The sequence below is a fragment of the Grus americana genome, chromosome 7 (genome assembly GCF_028858705.1).
Source record: "Grus americana isolate bGruAme1 chromosome 7, bGruAme1.mat, whole genome shotgun sequence".
In the NCBI taxonomy this organism is placed as follows: domain Eukaryota; kingdom Metazoa; phylum Chordata; class Aves; order Gruiformes; family Gruidae; genus Grus; species Grus americana.
The window spans coordinates 20,488,648-20,507,892 of NC_072858.1; the positions used below are offsets into that span (position 1 = coordinate 20,488,648).

The 19,245-nt window shown below is 41.3% G+C and overlaps 2 protein-coding genes across 6 annotated transcripts in view; one reads left to right on the forward strand and one right to left on the reverse strand.

Moving 5' to 3' along the window:
* The window catches only part of WDFY4 (WDFY family member 4), a 153,077-nt gene that overhangs the window by 37,250 nt on the left and 96,582 nt on the right, over positions 1 to 19,245 (reverse strand). For 3 of the 4 annotated variants that reach the window (XM_054832026.1, XM_054832027.1, XM_054832028.1), the window contains 4 exons: positions 17,551 to 17,699; positions 16,311 to 16,431; positions 14,160 to 14,245; positions 12,666 to 12,728 (listed from right to left, as the gene is read on the reverse strand). In XM_054832026.1, coding sequence (XP_054688001.1) covers positions 12,666 to 12,728; positions 14,160 to 14,245; positions 16,311 to 16,431; positions 17,551 to 17,699 — 419 coding nt within the window. Of the gene's footprint in view, positions 1 to 2,833; positions 2,903 to 12,665; positions 12,729 to 14,159; positions 14,246 to 16,310; positions 16,432 to 17,550; positions 17,700 to 19,245 lie in introns of all 4 variants that reach the window. The other variant, XR_008577881.1, reaches the window with a different exon arrangement.
* Positions 3,407 to 11,286, forward strand: LRRC18 (leucine rich repeat containing 18). 2 transcript variants are annotated; one of them, XM_054832055.1, is made up of 2 exons: positions 3,407 to 3,438; positions 8,904 to 9,988. In XM_054832055.1, exon 2 carries the CDS (start codon positions 9,003 to 9,005, stop codon positions 9,789 to 9,791), a length of 789 nt encoding a protein of 262 aa, XP_054688030.1. In that variant the 5' UTR covers positions 3,407 to 3,438; positions 8,904 to 9,002; the 3' UTR covers positions 9,792 to 9,988. The 2 variants fall into 2 exon arrangements, with proteins under 2 accessions (XP_054688030.1, XP_054688031.1); XM_054832056.1 differs by lacking the exon at positions 3,407 to 3,438 and adding an exon at positions 4,331 to 4,507 and having other exon boundaries at positions 8,904 to 11,286.

A 19,245-nucleotide genomic window follows, 5' to 3' on the forward strand; every position in this document is an offset into this window, starting at 1 on the left:
AAAGGAAAAAAAAAAAAAGCATGAAGTAGGGTGGTGGTGCTAAGTATGGATTCTGTTTGCCTTATACCACTGCAAACTGCAGCAGTGATGCCACATGGTAAACTGCAAGAATTCAGAAGCTGACTCACAGGCAGAGAAGACGCCCCTCCAGCAGAGGCAGATGGACGGCTGGGGACACCATCCTCCTCAGCGGTTCTGAGCTAAGCCACACTGCCAATCAGTCTGTTATTGCAATGTCATCCCACTGTAGAGCTAGAGTGCTAGTGACAGGTACCATTAAGACTGACTGTTTCTATTCTGAAGCATTCTGAAAACACTAGCTTGAAAACAGAGGTGTGTCAGTCTTCATATCACAGATATTTTTTGCATAAAACACTTGGAAACTAACGTAGTCCTTAAAAATGGGTTGTCATTTTTATAATTTTTTAAAAGTAATAGATTAAATATGTTTTTTCCACTTTCTTTGTTCCCAAAATGCAACTTTTTAATGAAACTTTAAACAAAAACCAAACCAGCTGAAGGCAGATTCTAAACATGGGAATTCACCTAAAAATGTGCAAGGGTCAAAGGTTCTGAGCAAACAAAAGCAACATTTCAACTATACTGAACTAGAAGGCCTGTCACTATCTGAAGGCCATGGAGTTGCTCTTGTCAATTCCTAGAGATCAAACTGAGACAAGTGACAGCTTCTGGATTAAAGAAACTTTTGATCTGCCAAAATAAACAGGGTTACTGACGTGACATGATATAACTGGTGGTAGGAGGTGCTTTCCCCTTTGAGTGTACAACTTTAATCCTAAAGTCCCAGCTCAGAGACAGGATTACTAACTTCTCAAAGTGCAAGGACATCAGTTCAGCCATAGATTATAAAACTGCTACAGGAATAACTAGCCGCTATTTTGTACTCTTGTGCTCTGTATTGGATCACACCAGAAATCCACAAAGCTAGGTTTCAAGCAGCCTCAAAGATCTAAATAAAACACCAGAATGGTCTATGATCATTACAGTTTTATTGAATTTGCAGTAGTAAATCCTTGTAAACTATCTCTCATGATTATGAATCATTATTTTACTGCCTATTCACTCCTGGACCAGTTAATAGTGTACCTAAAGGAAAAACACTACACTTCACTCAACACAGTATTTTATTCTTTTCTTAGACATTATCTTCAGAGGAAAGTGTGTATTTGAGGAACGAATTTTGCATAGCCTAAGTAATAACCTATTCCATGAACAAACATGAAACACAGGCCCAATTTTAGCTCATGGTCTACAACTCCAAAGCTTTGTTTAGTTCTCCTGCTAAGCACGTGAAACCTAACAATGACATGATATATTTATAGAAAACAGGCAACACAAAAAGGTGTAGTTCATATCTGATATGGGAAAATAAGATCTTTACTCTTTGTCCAAAAATATAATAGGTAAGATGGTCTAATTTACACAGTATAAATCAGGAGAAAGTCCATTCACTAATGTTACAGTGATTTTGCACCCCCAGTTAGAGCCACATATTGCTCAAGAATGTAGGAATTCTGAAGTAGAACAGATATTATGAGCGTTTACCCTTTACAATTCAGCCCTCTCACACTATACATAGATTTCACAGAGCTCTGCCCCACTGGCCTTTGTAAGGTCTCCAACAGACATTTGTAACTCAGAGAGAGGATCTTAAAGGGATGGAACAGGATTAGGATTCCTGGCATTATTTGAAGCGTGGTTGGATTAGGGTGTGTGTCACAGAGGGATCAGGTTAGGTTCTTCTCTTTCTACAGGGGCAGACGCTCACTAAAGCTGCCCAGGTTTATTTTGGATTTATGGCGGAGTTAGAAAGCAAGGGGTTACGTAACATACAAACTTGCTCAATCCATCAGTCCTCCAACATTTTAAAGTGGGAGCATTATAGGGGAACTAAAGTACTACACACAGGACTAAACTGGGCCAGTCTATGTTATGCAAATATGCATAATATATGTTGACTTGTGAGTGCCATGACCCTCTAGTGGAACTCTTGCTTTGCTTTTCAGAAGTCCTAAACAGTTAATAAGGACTCTACAAGGGTCAAAACAACCTCTCTCTGCTGACTTTGGAAGCTGCTATGTAACTCAAAGGAGTTTGATGAGTTCACCACATCATGAAAATATGCAAGGCTAAATGTAGTCGCTCCCCTGTAAAAGTCATCTTTCTGGGTCTCAGAGGACCAGGCAGGATGCTCCCTCTAAGTCCCCAGAGATCTGGAATACTGCATTCTCCCTTGTTGGCTCCCAGGGGCTCAGAACATGAATTGCATTACAGGCAGCTCAAGCCTATTCCTCCTTTCTCCTTTGTAATTAATCAGCATTCCTCCAGCCAACACCTCACAAGCCAGCAGAGCAAAAGCTCAAAGTAGATCAACTGCAGCTATGCAACCAAATTTATTTTATTTAAAAATAAATAAATAATCAAAGGCTAGTTTGAAAAAGAAACAGAGTGTTTTATAAACATAAATAACTAAACTTCAAGAGGGGGTTAAGTTATATGAAGTCAAGAGAAGTACCTACATATCTATCTATATCTAAATCTATGGTATTTGTAGGGCACTAGCCACGGCAGAGTCTAAGCATGATGTGCACTAATGATGATCCACTTTTGGCTACACTATGCATAAGTGATTTATTAATCCCTCTTCCATTAACATCAGACTATGATCTCACTCTCGTGATAGCCAGTGCTCTCCATTTGCTAGAGACAGGTGGACCTCAACCTATTTGGAGATTCATTGCAGATGAGATAATCTCAAAAGGATAAGGTTTTGCCCCCGCTGAAATTAATACTAAAATTCCAATAAACTTAACTGGGTTCTTCAACTTCACAAAACTGCTTTCATTTTCTTTTTGTCTTCTGTCCGTCACGCTTCTTAAGTCTGCAAAACAGTGCCAAGGCTCTCCTAAAACCACTTTTCTTAAAGAATCTTTGCAACTACCAAAAATATTGTGAGGAAAATCCCCCTTCCTGGTAAGCCACAACCTAGGTCCAAGTCCTACTACTAAAAGAGGAAAGAAGACGTAACAGGAATGTCATTTTTCCATGTAAAACAATCAAGTCTCTCTCAAACCTCAGAAACATGTTAGGATAGATTACTTTAGAAAAAAGGTACAGGGCCCTCCTTGTTTGATTGTACCAGTCCACCTCCTGGGTATTCTTACTCTGTGCTCAAAGAATAGAGATACAATACAAAATTTATAAAAAAGCATAATATTAAAGTAGGGCTTCTTGAAGTAGGCTGTCTTAAATGGGTTAGGGAGGGGCAAAGGAATCTCCCTCATTTACAGAATACTGTTTGCACCATGTGTATTCACAGGCTTAAAGGGATAACATTTCCACCACAGAAGCGCCGCACCCAGGTACACTTCAGGTCATAGAAGAAAAACATCAAGAAAAATCAATTAATTTGTTGAGGTGAGTAGAATGCAATCTCCAACCATGGAATCAGGCAAGCACATCAACGTCATCAGCCTCTTTATGCCAATAATATCCCAGACCTCTTATCAGCAAGAGAGGAACTTCAATGTTGCATCTCCTGTGAACGATACCTGCTACAAACCACACAGCTATTTCTCATCCATAGTTCTTTTTTTCCAGACACTATTTTGAAATTATTACAATTGGTTACTAAAAGCTTGAGCTCAGTAGCCCCAGTCATAGAGACAAATTCCAGTAAATTCACATGCTACAAAGACAAATTGTACCAACTACACTCTTGAAGGGTCTGAGATAGATGAATATAAACTGCAGCTCATATCCTCTCTGCTGTACCGCTGAATGAGCCTTCCTGCCTGCGTCCATATCTATCTGATCTGGCATGTGCTAAGGATGGTATCACAAATGTTGCGAGTTTTAACACGCACACGCACACACAAGTATCTGACACTGTGTTACAGCCAAGTAAAATGAAATAGCCAAATGACTAAAACAGACAGTTAAGGCAACATTAGAAGCTGACGAACAGCTTCTAACTAGGTCCAGATGCTTTTTCTTTCTGCATAATTTGAAGTCTAACATTTCCAGGCACTGCATGTCGTTCAGTTCTTTTCCCTCCAGCTTGAGCTTGCATGCTGGAACCAGACATTATGCTAATGATCTCCAAGGAGCTAGCATTGCTGTTGCTTAGGAACAAAAGTTTCACAGGCTGTGGAAGGAGAATTGAATAGAAACACCCTGGAGCTGGGGAAGTCCTCTTTGCCACTCCTGCTCCCCGCCTCACACTCACATATACAAGTTTCTTGAAGGGCTGCCCTTTTACATCAAGGAAGTACAATTCAGAATTCGCAGGACTGAAAAGGAAATTATCCTGTGCTCCCTGCTCACAAGTTTATTTACAGACTGAAAGACTAACGCATTACTCAAAGAAGAGTAGACAGACAACTGCACAATAACAGACCACGAAAGCTCATCCCACACTACTGAAAAATCCAAGCAGTTTGTGACATCTATACCTCGCCTTCTAAGTCGTCTTAGCTGCTAGCCGGTAAGATCTTGTGCAGGGGGGCAGTCTGGCAGAATCGTTAAGATGAAAAAATATTTTTGTTTATTCTTGGTCAGCCCTGATTTCATAAGTGAGCTTGCACTGTTTGATAGCACAGTGGCTCTGAAGTGATTTAGAAAAGTAAGAAAATTAAGGAAGGAAACCTCTCTATTTCCTCATGCCAGGATTTAGTCTAAACCTGCCTGTTAGCAAGAGACTGCATTTAAGATAGTCAGTGAATTAATCTCTCTCTTCCACAACAGGCCATATCCAACAACAAAGAAATGGTAACAGGCTTGTAAGCAGGGAGATAAAAATGTACGCTAGCTGGAACTGCTTGGCTTCATGCAAAATCACTCACTGTACGAATGCTGGTTTTAAGCTTTATATGAAAGTATTTCCATAGAGCTGTTCCATGAGTGAATTAGAATGTGTCACCTCACTGCCTTCGTGCCCCCAGAGAGATGCAGGACATGTGTAGCTCAGCTGGGCTTGGCATGCCTGCTCTGCAATACACAGACTTCCAGGAGAAAAGACAGAGGAAACTTTTCTCACAGACTAGTTCAAGATGGTTCTGTGCAGCTTTGGGTGTGACAAAATAGGAAGCATCAACCTATGGGAAGAAAAGAACAGGCAGAACCACAGAGGAGGAAGTCTTGAAACCCCAGACAGTGTCAAAGGCAGAAAGTCTGTTCTGCTCCTGCCAGCCCTATGCTGAGAAAGGAAGAAGAAAGGTTCAGGTAGAAGAGGCTGCATCATCAGGGTCCAAATCTCTATTCTTTTAGGACTGGATATCCTTCTTAGGACAGGCTTAAGCTACAATAGGTCATGACTGGCCCCTGTGCAAGTGCTTAAGTGCAGATAAGGAGTAATGTCCAATCTTTCCTTGCCTCAGACATTGACAGTCCTAGTCCCGATGCTCAAGGTCTGTTCCCTCCCTGCACCTCCCAGCAACACAGAGCATGACAGACAGCATGATACCCTTGACACACATTTTCTATTCATTTCTGTATCAGGTCAGCCTCAAAGCTCTGGGCCTGTGAAACACTCCTAAAGCTCTGGGGTTAGCTCTGGGCTTTCAAAAGCCCAATCCAGACCAAAGATTTTACGAAGTGTGGATAAAAAGGGAAAGAGTTTTCTAGTCAAGGTCCTCTTTAGCAAGACCTAACCACATAGAAATGCAGCACCCCCACCTTTGGGCAAAGGCTTGCCAGCAACTCAGATGGTGAACCTGGTAGTGAGGTGAGGGTTTAGAGAAAATTAATAGAGTTCCCTCCTGTCATTGTCATTTCTTAGGCAGTAGGGCAACACACGTACCTCGCCCTCTGCTATTCCAGGACATGCACTGCAAGCATGAAATCGAACAGGCATAATTAACATTTACAGCAAGAAGGGCTCCTGTGATTCCTGAATTTTTAATATCAGTGGCTACAGAACTGGAGATCTCTTGTGCCAAGCTAAAGAAAACAAGATGTGGCTAAGTAAGCTCCATTATCTCCAGTTACAGCCCTGTGAAACACTGATAATTGGTTTACAAGCATGCAGAGACAAGAGAGCTATTCACATCCCCTTCAAGATGTCTGGTGCATTGCGGTGTTTCTACAGAACTACTGTTAATCCCTATCTCTGGGATTGAAAATCACCTTTCTGTAAGTTTGAAACATAGCTCCCACTTTTAATCCAAAGAAAATAGCACTTGGAAAGCATGAGCACTCCCTAGGGATTCATGTGTTCCTGAGTAGTGCATCTTAGAGGTCCATGATAGGATTTAAAAAAAAAAAAAAATCCATCTAAAGGAGACCTGACTCTACCTTCAGGTGTTTAAATCTCTTTGAAGTCTGGGCATTACCCAGTGCATCATACAAAGAGATCTGCCCTTAGGGAAATTACACGGATCTGTTTGTTTGGGCTTCTTAAAAATCTGACAGGTCTGGGTTGAAACTTTGTCACAAGCTGGTAAAGGTTGTTGACAGAGAAGTACCCAAACCCAAGAGATTAAGCTGTACTGCTGCTCCTGACAAGCCTCCAGCACTCAACCTTCCACCTCAGGCTCCCTCTAGTGCTCCCAGGCACGCACAGCACCGGGGACACCAGCCCTGGGAACCGGCACTGGCAGCTGCAGAACAGGCTGATTCTTTGGCTAGCTGGTATTTTTAAGAAAGGAAACTGGTTTGGATCAATGTTTCCCCCTTGGATTTTAAATAAAAAGTAATAGAAAAAAATACTAGGAACTGAACAAAATGTTTTCTGAGAGTTTTATAGAGGTTTTAGAAAGTATTTTAAAAGAAATTATCATTTTGAATTTAGGGAAAAATACGTATTTTTCTTTGAGGTCCCTTTCGTTTGCTTTAAAGGCATACTTGGCTGAAAAACTTCACTGATCAAAATGCACTGAATGTTTTGGTCAACTCATTCAACACAAAACTCTGTTCAAAATTTAAACAAAAAAAGGAAGTTAGACCCAAAAGTCACCAGGTTCACATGAATTGTAGAAAGCAGAAAGTCTCTTTCCATCCTGCCAAAACGTGAGGAAGCTGCCCTGCAGAAGTTTTTCTGAAGCATGGTAGTCACCCTCTGTCCGCCCATAAGGGACTTAGGGTGTCCTGTATCAACAGTAAGGCTCTAGCATTTCCCATGCAGCTGAACTTTATCTTCAGGGAATTGACAAGAATATTACATCAAATCCTTAAAATTAGTGAACTGTGACAAAAACCCTATTGTTTTGATCTTCAGAACTTCCTACCCACTTCTGGGCAAATTATTTAAGCTAATATTAACAAAGGTGGAAAAAGTGCATAATTTTCCACTTGAGTACTTTGCTTCAGTTACTAGTCTACACTACGGGAAGAATAGCATTGCCCATGGAGCACTGTAAGGTTAAATACAGCAAAGAGTGAGAGGCCATCAGATATAATGGTAATATGTGTCTGTAAGTACTGGTGAGAGACAGAGACGTGGGAGTGACAGACACAAAAAGATTTAACTGTGTTTAAATATTTTTATATAAAATAACGAAGATTCAATCTTGGAACGTACCCTCAGGGCAAGACTGACCCCACTGTGTTGCTTCCAAGATTTTCTGAAGCATCTGCCACATTAGAGAGCTCCCGAGAGGGTGGGTGGTAACTGGCAGAGATCCCCCTTGCTTTTGCATTATTTTTGGCTATGGCATGTAATTGAAAAGGAGCTGAAATGCCTTAGCTGTAGCCTGAGCTTCTCCTTCATGTATTTGCACATGATTAATGAGTAGCCAAAAAGCCTGAAGGGTTTGTAATGAAGCCTAATAAATGTATTGTACACAAATCCATATTTTGTCCCAAACAATCATTTATCAAAGCTGTGATTTGACTCTTCACAATTAAATGCCAGAGCACCCGCACTATCCTGAGATTAGCCAGCTGTAACCCATGCTGCCCTCTGTGCACTGGCTGAGGAACATTGTCATCCACTTCCAGGGATCCTATTTCCTTTGTCATCTAGCCATAATTAGCAGCTGTATTTGATGACCTTCAGAGAGACAGCTTGCCAAACCTGAGACTACAGTGGACTCATACAGGCCTCAATTCAAAGCACATAGCACATGCTCGAGCATCAGCACGAGTCAAAGGTCTGACACCTACATGCATTTGAGGGCAGGGCACCTCCGCAGTGGGAGTCCATCTATCCCACAGCATGGATGGAAAGACCAGGTTAGAATACCCAGAGTCCGCCCTTAAAAGTGCAAGAGACACTTACTAAGGCCTGGTTTAACATTTCATTAAGCTGCACTGACAGAGACTCCCTCCTGTTGCAACCTGCCCTGCAGGTATGGATGAACTGCAGGCAGTCCTGGCAAATCTAGCAGCCCACTATGTTCCTGAGGTTCTGGTTAAAGCAAGATTCCTAACCATTTGCTTTAAATATTTGATCTTTCAATAGTGTCCAGAGCCGAAATCTCAGGTACATTAAACAGGATGTTTAACCAACCTGTCAACAGATGCTAGGCCTGTAAAGAAGGCAACCTGTTGATCTGGTAGAACAAGTACAGTTTTGGATAGCTTCTTTTAGTGCAGTCCCTAAGGACTGGATTGAAACTCAATAGATTTTGCGCAGGTCCTCAAATGGCTGATGGATAACAACACATTTCATTCAGTTTCATTACATGCTGAGCTCAAATCGGTATCTAGGGATGAAAGACAGAAAATATCTCCCACTTGTAATTTCACCCTGTAATGCAATATAGATGTTACAATGCAATAAAATAATATTGTAAATTATCAGAATTTCACCTACTGAAAATACTCTCAGGAAGAACTTTCAGAGTTGCAGCTTCAGGGTTGAAAAGTCCTGACCTTAAAAAAAAGAATTCTGGAGAGTCCAGCAGTAACATGTTAGTTTATGTTATTTTGTTTTTATTTAGGGACTAAGAGCCACTGCTTTCAAAGGCTTTACTGGAGTTCTCACACTTTGTCCACAGAGTCTGGTGTGTGTGTGTGTCTGACTATCTCTCAGTGGAGAGATGGCCAAGGGGAAAGCAAAGGGTCAAAAAGGGAGGAAGATCACCTTGAAAATTGCCAAAAATTCCATCCGGATATCTTTTGATGGAGGGCGTCGTCTTGACTTAAGCAAGATGGGTATCACCACCTTCCCCAAGTGCATTCTGAAACTGGCTGATGTGGATGAACTTGATTTGAGCAGAAACATGTTAAAAAAGATTCCAAGCAGCATCCAGAAGTTCCAGAAACTGCGCTGGCTGGACCTGCATAGTAATCAGCTCGAGGAGCTGCCCGGGGCAATAGGCACGCTTCAGAACCTTTTCTACCTGAATATATGCAACAACAAGCTGACCACCAAAAATCTGCCAGAAGAGTTAAACCTCCTCAAGAACCTGCGTATTCTCAACCTTGGCTTGAATTGTCTTGACAGTATTCCCACCAGTCTTGGGGCCCTGAAGGAACTTATGGAGATAGGTCTCTTTGACAATGCCTTGACCACCATCCCAAACAGTGTTAAAAAGCTCCCCAAGCTCAAGAAACTGAATGCAAAAAGAAACCCTTTCCCAGATTCAACAAAGCAAGAAGAGCACGCCAACTCCATTAAATGCGTAGAAACACTTTATTTAATACAAGAGAAAGATCTGTGCTCTTCCTGCCTGAAGATGTGTCAGGATGAGAGGGACAAGCTGAACAAGTTAAAGAGCGTGACACCCAGCCCCTCAAAGAAACCAAGTTTCCCTTTACTCCTTACACCCAATTCCTCTGCAAAGGATAACCAAGAGGAATGGAGATTAAGTGGCAAACATCCCTGAAATATACCAAGGCACTCCACGTCCCATGAAGTCCAGCCCAAGCTAATAAAAAGGTGACCTCCTTCCTCTTCCCTTTTCCTGCAGTTCTCTTCCTTTAAAGATCTACTCAGTTTTAGAAAGAGAACCATGTGGTCTCTGAAGTGAAATCCAAAGCAATTAAAACAGATGTATATTTGGGAAAGGATGGACTATTTCCATCTGGGCCTCTTCCTACAACATGTTCTCCATGTTTGTTTTTTGTTTGTTTGTTTGTTTTGGGGTTTTGGGGGGGTTTTTTTGGGGGGAGGGTGGGTTTGGGGTTTTTTTTTTTTTTGGTCTTCTGTGTGAGCATGTGTCCAGTGAAGGAGTCTTCAAAAAGATAGGTTTTTCTAGTAACACCACTTTCACCACTGAGCCCCAAACATTAGTTCTGTTCATTTTCATAGGGTGAGACACAGTTAAACTAGTATCAGTAAACACCATTTGGGGGAAAAGGATCAGACCTTGGAACCTTCTGCTGCTGGTGGCTGCCACCAACCCCTCAGAGAATCTCAGACAGGCACTGTCAGTGTAGGAACCATGAGCCCATTCCAGTTCAGCAGAGGCAGCAGGAGTATGCTCAGGAGTAATTAAGCAGTGCAAACACAATGCTTAGAGCTAAACAACCAGTTACGATGTTTGCCATCAAGGGGCCAGGCTCTGCATAAGCAAGTTCTCTGGGATTCTGGGTGCTATACGTGGATGCACTGATCTCTAACTTGCACAACACAATCAGCACCATTACCTATACTTGTGTTTTGTCTGACTCCAAGTCTCCCTCCAAGGAAGGTACAGAAGGGAAAAAGGGTAGGGAAAAGATTGCTCTTTTTAAGGGTCTTGGGCATATCACTTAAGCAGCGACTAAGAGAAGAGTCACCCTCTTCCATGATCCAAGAGTCAGCTGGTGAATCGATGAAATCAGGTCTGGTGTCCCCACAGTACTTTTAGCTTTCTGTGCACATGCACGTGTGCACCTGAGCACACACATTCACTTGCTCAAATCACATCCCTAGGGCAGAGAGTGCTGACAGCCTGCAAACAGCAATATACAGGTACAAGCAATGAGCAGATTATAAAAGCAGTCAATCATGACATGAGAAGAGGTGCTAGCTGTGGCCGTAGTAACATATGGTGACAGCAAACATTTAAGTATACTTAAATGAAAAATAGAGTGCCAGGGGCAAAGTACTCAGTTGACCAGTTACAGCCCATTATCATTTTTTAAATGGCTACAGTAGAGTCTGGGAGTCAGAACTCCTGTGTATTATTCCTATGGACTAGGTGGAAAAACTGATATGGAGTTTCCCAGAAATGCTACTACCTCAACATCATATGATACAAATGAGTAATTTTTTCTTTCTGTGCTTCAGCTGTGCAATTATTAATAGTGTGTCTGGGCAAAGAGCTTAGTCTGGCCTGCCTCAAGTACGGCAGGAAATGCTGGGAAGCTATGGAAGATGGCCATTGCCCCCTAGATGGGGAATGAGTCCCTTGTACTGCTCCTGAATTCTTCTAACTCAGAAGTGGCTCCAGAATTCAAACAAGGCAAAAGTAAGCTCATCAAGACCCTGGTCCTTCAGTTCCCAGACTGGTGCTTAATAAAGGGAAGCATGCCCACCGGGGACTTTTCTCTAGCTTTACACTTAAGCACAACTTTTCTGGGATCATTACTTAGGCGGTGGTGCTATCTTACATTCATTTTATTTCAGCTCATGCTGTAACACGGCCCAGCCAAAACTATGCCAAAGGCCCCTTACATTCTCAGAGTGAATAAAGTGCACAGGGTTCTATCTCAGCCAATGGAGTAAAACTGAAGGCCTTCTGGGATTCAGGAAAGGCTACTTTAGACCTAGACATACAGCCTGCTTCAATCTCTGAGACCAAACATGAGTCAAGTGTTTCTCACAATAAGCACAAGCCCAGCTAATGCCCAAAGTTCCTGCAGCCATAGTGCATCTTATCTCAAGACATTCCCACCTGTTGAGCACCCAGCAAGCACAGGAAACCCTGGTGTGGGTTATTGCTTACTCCACCCAGAATACATCATACTCCACAGAGTCAGCCATCACATCTGGCATAGGTTAGGCTCTAGCCAGAACTGGTTGCATACTGCACTGATACTTTTTACAAGCTGATGGCTGATACTCGGAGTCAGAATGTTCACTTACAAGATCGGTAATGATCTACAACAGACAGAGTGAAAATTAAAAAGAGTACAACTGACACAGGCCACAAACTCATAGGGGCAATCTGCCCCTCAGGTCTCAACATTATTCCAGACTCGAGGCAATCATTTCAGAGGACACCAAATAGGCACTTAGGGTTGTATTCCTCGGATATCCAAATTGAGAAGAGTTAGAGGTACGCAAGTAACTCAAGGTCAGCATGGAACATGCTCTCAGTCACCTCCCACTAGGAGAAAACTTTATTTCCCTGCAGTGGTAAATCTGAGGGACAAGTTGGAACCTCCACTGCACAGTTACATGCCAAAACATCCATGTGTACATCTATCATTGTCTGCCCTAACCACACAAGAAAGAGGCCATTACTCAGAAGGTCTAACCTCACCTCACCGACTGTCTCTTTCCCACGCTAACCATCTGTGTAGAGTTTACCAATAAAGTCATATTAAGGAGGTAATAATTATTAATCAACTATGCAGAGTCAGTTACTTGACACATTCTTCATGTCTTCATACCATGGATGCTGTACACTACAACGTTTTTTGGAGTTCTGGGGACACCTTTGAATCTTTAAAATACGGGGCACAAATATGTAAGTTTCTAGATGCTTTTTGAAGGTGCAACTTATTCACACAAATGCACTTGTTATCTACAGTTATCCAAATGTCCTTACCTTATATTTAAGGACTCTTCTGTTATCCCCTTTGACTTCAAAGCAGGTTGGAAAGAGCAGAATCTACAGGAGATATGAAAAGTCATGTTATGATTATTTAAATGGTTATCTGTATACATTACATATGTGTTTATAATCTATATCATGTCCTGACAACAACTTTATTCCGGAAGGATGTCACAACATTTCACTGAGACGCTAACCTAGGACAAAGCTGCAAGACAACACAGCAAAAGCATACATTTAATATTAAGGAGTTGCCTATGGGTTGGATAAGAGCAGCTGCTTTCCCAAACAGAGCCTTGAATTGATATATAGGGCTATGGACTTATGATCAGGTGGTTTTAGGTGCTATTAATTAAATCCAGAGAATGAGAACCCACTCAGATATTCACCTAGCAAAAATGGCAGAAAAGAATACCAACCCATGTCTCAGCTATTCCTGTTTACTTTCACTGGGGCTTTATGATGTCAGACATAGTAAACCCTCGAAATACATAGATCTGGTGACCTTCAGCTGAGGGGCAATACAGGCAGCTGAGGATCAAAACCTTATCTTGAACTGCCTCCGCAAGACTCCCCCAAGAGATGCTTGTCAGCGCTGAGACACAGCAAAGACATGGGCTAAACAAAGCAGCTGGCTCTGGGGCAGAACCTGGTGATTCTAAGTAGCTGCACTATGCAGCCAGTTTAGAAAGGCAGAATAGATAAATCAGCATTGACTTTTTAAGTAACGCTCCATTAGAAAATGTCCAGAGATTTCAGGAGCAGAAGGAACTGCTATGATTTTTTACAAGTTAACAGTACCAATCCTCAGTCCAGGCTGCAGAATTTACACATGAAGTACTGTGTATTGAAGTATTTTTCTTGCATAAAGGATAGTGAAAGTAAATCTGATAAAACAGCCAGAACTACGATAGGAAAAAATTGCAAGAAAACAAAGTGCAAATTAATCACTTCAGTCTTACATTCAAGTTCCATCAAACAAGACAAGCACATAAAAAATCTTTTTTAAACAAAAATTCCATTGTTAAAAGTTAACTCCACACTCAGAGACAAAAACATTTTATTCCTAAAGAATCTAATGATACTTTGTGTGTTGGAAGAAAGCAGGAACAAACGTTCTTTCACCCAGTACTGTGAGGTGAGATGGAGGTGGCTTTCATCTCAGTGAGAGGAAGCAGCACAGCTACAACTGCAGTTTCCTGGGATGCAGGGACATACAACACACCACTGGGTGTAGGAAGAATCCTACACATGCATTAGCTCCCTTGATAAATCAATGGCTACATAATGCTCCGAAGAATTCACTGGTCAGCAAAAGGAAAATTTCATAGCTTTGCTTAAATGTAACCCATTAAAGACTAAGGAGCTGCAATTGAAGAAAAAGCCCCTAGGGCAGCACAAGACAGACATCTGAAGCTAGGATAAAAAGGGGTGATAGACCAGGAATGTCACCGGAGTGTTCACATATTATTATGAAATAGTGATTACCTCTTAAATATCTTATTGCGGTCACTGTCATGGAAGACAAGAAATCTGGAGTAACCATTTTTGAAGAATATTTCCAAGGCGATCTCCTGGAAAGGTAAATCGTTTACAGTGTGAAGAGCTGCAGAGCAAAGCCTAGCGCTGCAAAGGGTCCATTATGACCTGTCCAATTCTTCAAGGCTTTAAAAAAGGCCTTTACTTTGTATCAAGTGTGAAGAAGCATAGTAAAATATGCCTAATTTTCCCAATTTCTCCAACTGTATGAATGGTCCTACTAGGTTGGCTAGGAGTTCAAATGCTTCTCTGAAGCAAAACCAAACTCCAGATATTGGTTCCATCATCCACCGCCTCCTACTGCTTCTGAAGATTTTTTTTCTTGAAATCTCAGTGTGATTAACAAGACACTACTAGCATTAACTTCTAATTAGGTGAGAAAGATAACATGAGAAGGGATGCTAATATAAGAGTTTATTTTAGAAAGCAACGATACTGCTTTCTAAATGAATAGTGAGCTCAACAGGAATGCCAAAATAATTTCTCCTGACTAGAAGCAGCAGAGGAAGAAGGGGAGTTTATGACATTTCTCACTGAAGCTTTAAATAATCAAAGTTATAATCAAAGTTGAAAACTTCACCCCCTTTTTTCTGCAATGTCTCCACACATTGTTATGTTGGGCATTTGCACATGATCCCATTATTTACTTAGTGAGTGGTCCCTTTTTTCCCCCAAAGTCAGTCAAGTAAAACTATAAATAACGTGTAGTGTCTGGGAACCCAGACATGACTTTCAATCCAAATCTGGCAGGTGCAATACAAACCTAGAAAAACACCACAATGGCAACTGCCTCGTACATGATTCACAAATGAAGTAGAAAGCAGAAAGGTAATATGAGAGCAGCTATGACAATAAACAGCTTGCAGCATTTGCTCTGAAGCTCAGCTTTCCAAACCATGTCTGCTCAAGTGTCACCATTACAGAACTGGGCTCAATGGTTTTACGGCACTTTGCTCTGAGCTGGGCTACGTGCATGAGCAGGAGATCAGCTGAGGCACAGTAGCAGCCTAAACAGCTGACCCACCTGTCCTGCAAGGCAAAGCACACGGAATCAGTTTTCTTCTTTTTACACAATATTTTCTCAAAGCAGTTTGTGGCATGGAGTCCCACTGCAAGAATTTGAGAGCCTGATACAGATACCTGAGTTTTCAGTTCAGTTCAGAAACAAAGCAAAAATAAGCAAAACAAAAAAAAAACCCACAAACCCCCACAACCAAAAAATCCCCTCAAACTAACAAGCCCCGCCTTTGCCCCAGGCCCATTGCAAAAACTGTTTTTACTCACATCCATTTTTCACTTTGGGACACACAAAACATTTCCATTTCACATGTTTAAAAAAAATCCATGCATACACAGGCATGTGAACATATAAGAAAAAAATAGCTTCAAAATAACAGGTAACTAGTTATGGTTGTTTCAAAACTCCCTATTTTTGTCAAATGAAATCTGTGAATTGCTCTTCAGACTCTAGTGCAAATACAGGCTCTGGTGCTGCAAGGAGCTCTAGCTACAACTCTTTTTTTCTCATCACAGGCTCATCTAAACCAGAGAAGACTAAAAGGGTACCAGGCCGCTAGTGATGAGTAGCTTCTGGGTAGTGCAGCTAAAGGCACAGAGGATTCAAACCCTCTGCTCCAACTTATGATTCATTTATTGACTCACATGCACAATGTGAAAGTTATTCCAAGAGGCCCAGGGTAAGCGTGTTATACATACTCATAATCCACTAATGTCCAAAACTACTGAAGTCTGTGGGAGCTATTACTAAAGTCAGACACTTAGTGGGAGCTTCCATCAAAACACAGGAAATTGACTTCAAGTCTTATTTTCAAAAACATTGAGATAAACAGTGAAGAACATTGTTAGCCTAACAACTAATGAGACAACCACTCCAGTGAGGGTGCTTAAACATTCTGGTGAATATAGGAAGGAGTTTGTATTACCAAAGGCTAATGAAGCAACGATGGGAGCAAAAGCATTTTGGGAGTCAAGCAAAGAAATCTCAGCAGTCTTAGTAAAAATTGTGCAAGTAGTTTTCAGTCACATGCCATTACCACAGTTGCAGCTTTCCCTCAAATGACCAAGCATGTTAGCTCCTACCTGCAGAAGAAAGCGCATCAGATGAATCTCTTTTATATCATGATACGAATAGCGGGAACACATCTGGTCTCCCACAGCATGATCTTTATGACATAAGTTGAAAATAAATGGATCACTGATGCTGAGAGAGAAAAATATAAAGAAAGAATAATTAATTTGAAACAAAAAAGATCAGGAGAACCCTCATGAACATCTAACTCCTCCCTAAAGAAGAATAAAAACACTAAGGATAGTGAGATCAACTGGGGTATACATGAACTGAAAATAAAGCTAAATACTGAAGGCATATTTTATACTAGTTCTCAAAATAAAGAGCCTATGGAGGCTAAGGGTAGGTTTGGCATTATTTTAGTACATGCAAATAGGCAGACAGAAGTGTTCTGCACACACTGAAGTCTAAGAAGCAGCAAGGGAAGGAGCTGGGCAGGAGAACCTGAAAGCCTAGGTCAAGGGCAAGCATCATATGGACACAGCTGTTATAAACAGCAACTAATTGGAACTAATAATTAAGCAATTATTACTTTAGTTGTATGCATGTGCTGCAATTGCTATCTACAAACCAGCCCATAGCAAATCCCTTAGAAAAACAATCTAAGCTTTTATCAGACCCAGCCCAATCGATCCTTAAGTCACCTAATCAGATTGACTGATATTGGACTTCATAAGAATCGGATGCAGAGCAGACAGTCAGGGAGTAAAAACACTGAGTAACTCACTGTCCCACTGGGCTTTGCACATGAGCACATAGTATGCACAAAGAGCTAAGTCTAACAGACTCATTTTCAATATTGATCAGTTTCAATAAATCATGAGTCAAAGATGATAGCAGTGTGCCAAATATTAATTACGATTCTGTATTGGAGAAACAAACAAAAACTTATGAGACAATGAAGCTAAAGGCTCTTGTAATGACTGTTCCATATGAATAAAAGATGGGACCAAGTCAGAAGGAAACATTAACAACACTTTAAAAGAATTGAAAACCAGCAATGTATGTGTTAGACCGCCCACCATCTCCACCAGTTGGAGCTGGGAGTCCTTGTTGCACCTTCAAAGCCTGTGAACAAGCACCTATGTTAGTTATGTTAAACAATTTGGTGAACAGATGGAAAGGATGACAAACCGCTTGCTGTGCTAATATCCCTCTTGAAATTCCCCCAAAGTCTGTGCAAATTCTAGGCATCCATGTGCCAATACTGAAGTTAACCAAGGAGATCTCTGGAAAGAAAGAATTACTCACCTGGACAAGCAGTGACGTGTACAGTAAACTTCTTCTAGAGGGGATAACACAAAGCACTCGCAGATGTAAAAGTGCTCTTTGCCGAAGAGCAGCACTCCTTCCAATGCTGCATGCCCCTGCACAACTGCCACAGAGCATTTGAATGTGACCTAGTATAGAAGCAAGCATAGTGAAGCCAGGAGTGGGTAACGCAGGACACAGGGGCAGCAGGGAGCAAGACCCCATGATGTAGAAGGACATACATTTGTACCAAAACAGCTGCCATCTTGATTGGCAGGTTATAGGGATGCAGCCACAAACTCACCATATGACTGACAGTGCATGCCCTGTGGTACTAGTAGTAGGAAGGTCTGATGCCCTTTTCCCCCAGTAAACCTGGTCCTTCCCCCACCTATCTGTGTCTATATTTAGCAACATTATTACAGAACATGAAGAGCTTGCAGACATTGCAGGAGTTAGCACTGCAAAACCTTGTTGGACAGCGATACTTTCTGTACAGGCGGGGGGCTGAAGCACTGAGGAAAGAAGTGACTTACACAGCATCATACAGAAAAACAGTGGCATATAATAAATATATGTATATTTAGAATACAGAGAAAAGGCAAATACTTTTACTTAGGTCCCAGTGAAATCTATACTTGAAAAAATCCCAGGGATCAATGAAGCAAGGAAAAGACTCTCTCTTTCTCCTCAGCAAATTAACTTGCCCTAAAATAGAGGAATTTCTAACCCACAGTTGAGAATTGTTGGGAAATTTTTAACAAAGTAGTTCTTCAGTCATATATACCAGTTCACATAAAGTTTTCTTGGGAATTTATCAATTTTGTTCAAAAAAAAGCAGCCTTTTTTCTGGAACAGTTTCTATGGCTGAGATGGTGTAGAAAGGAAACAGACCAATACAGAGACCAGAAGAGACCAACAATCTGGAAAATAGCGTGAGCTGCGGGAAACTTAAAAGTTCTGATTTTAAATCAAGCAGTAATTCATCGCACAGAATTTCCCTAAAATTTAAGGGCATGAAGTTTCTTACTTTTCTTGTCTGTTGATCCAATCTTCTGTATATACTCAGCTCCAAAAGAGCAGTCCACTGGTTAGTGCAGTCGGCTGGGAGGATCAAGGTTAACTCACTGCTGTGCCCAGTTTGGACCAGAACTTTGAAGCAGTATCTCCTGCGTTCCCAGGGAGGGAGGCTGAAGCTAATCATCAGCCTATTAGCCCAGTCTCAAATGAAGCACCCTCTACTTGCAAAAATCCTTTCAAAAATTCATACTACTACAAAACACTAACTTTCCTACCATCTTAAAACAATAATACTACCTTACATACTAAGAAAACTGCCCACTACTGAGCTCCCCCTGTAAATCAACACAATCCTGAACGACATACAATCCAGAAATGAGTGTAGAATTTTGCAGGCTGAGTCCATCTGAAGCTTTAAGGACCAGAGAGCCGCATACAGAGGGATTAGATCTGAGAGCTATTTACATAACAGAAGTTCACTGGTTCAGAAATCTAGTGCACCATTCTTAAGCAAACTGATTGACAAGTATGAGAAGTATTACAAAGTCTATTTTTTCTCTTAAGATCTCAATGATCTTACCTCTACAAAACTTTATAAGAACAAGAGTCCTGCATTATTTTTTGTGCATGCAAAAATGATGCAGAAATAGCATTGGTTCTACTAGATCACGTGAA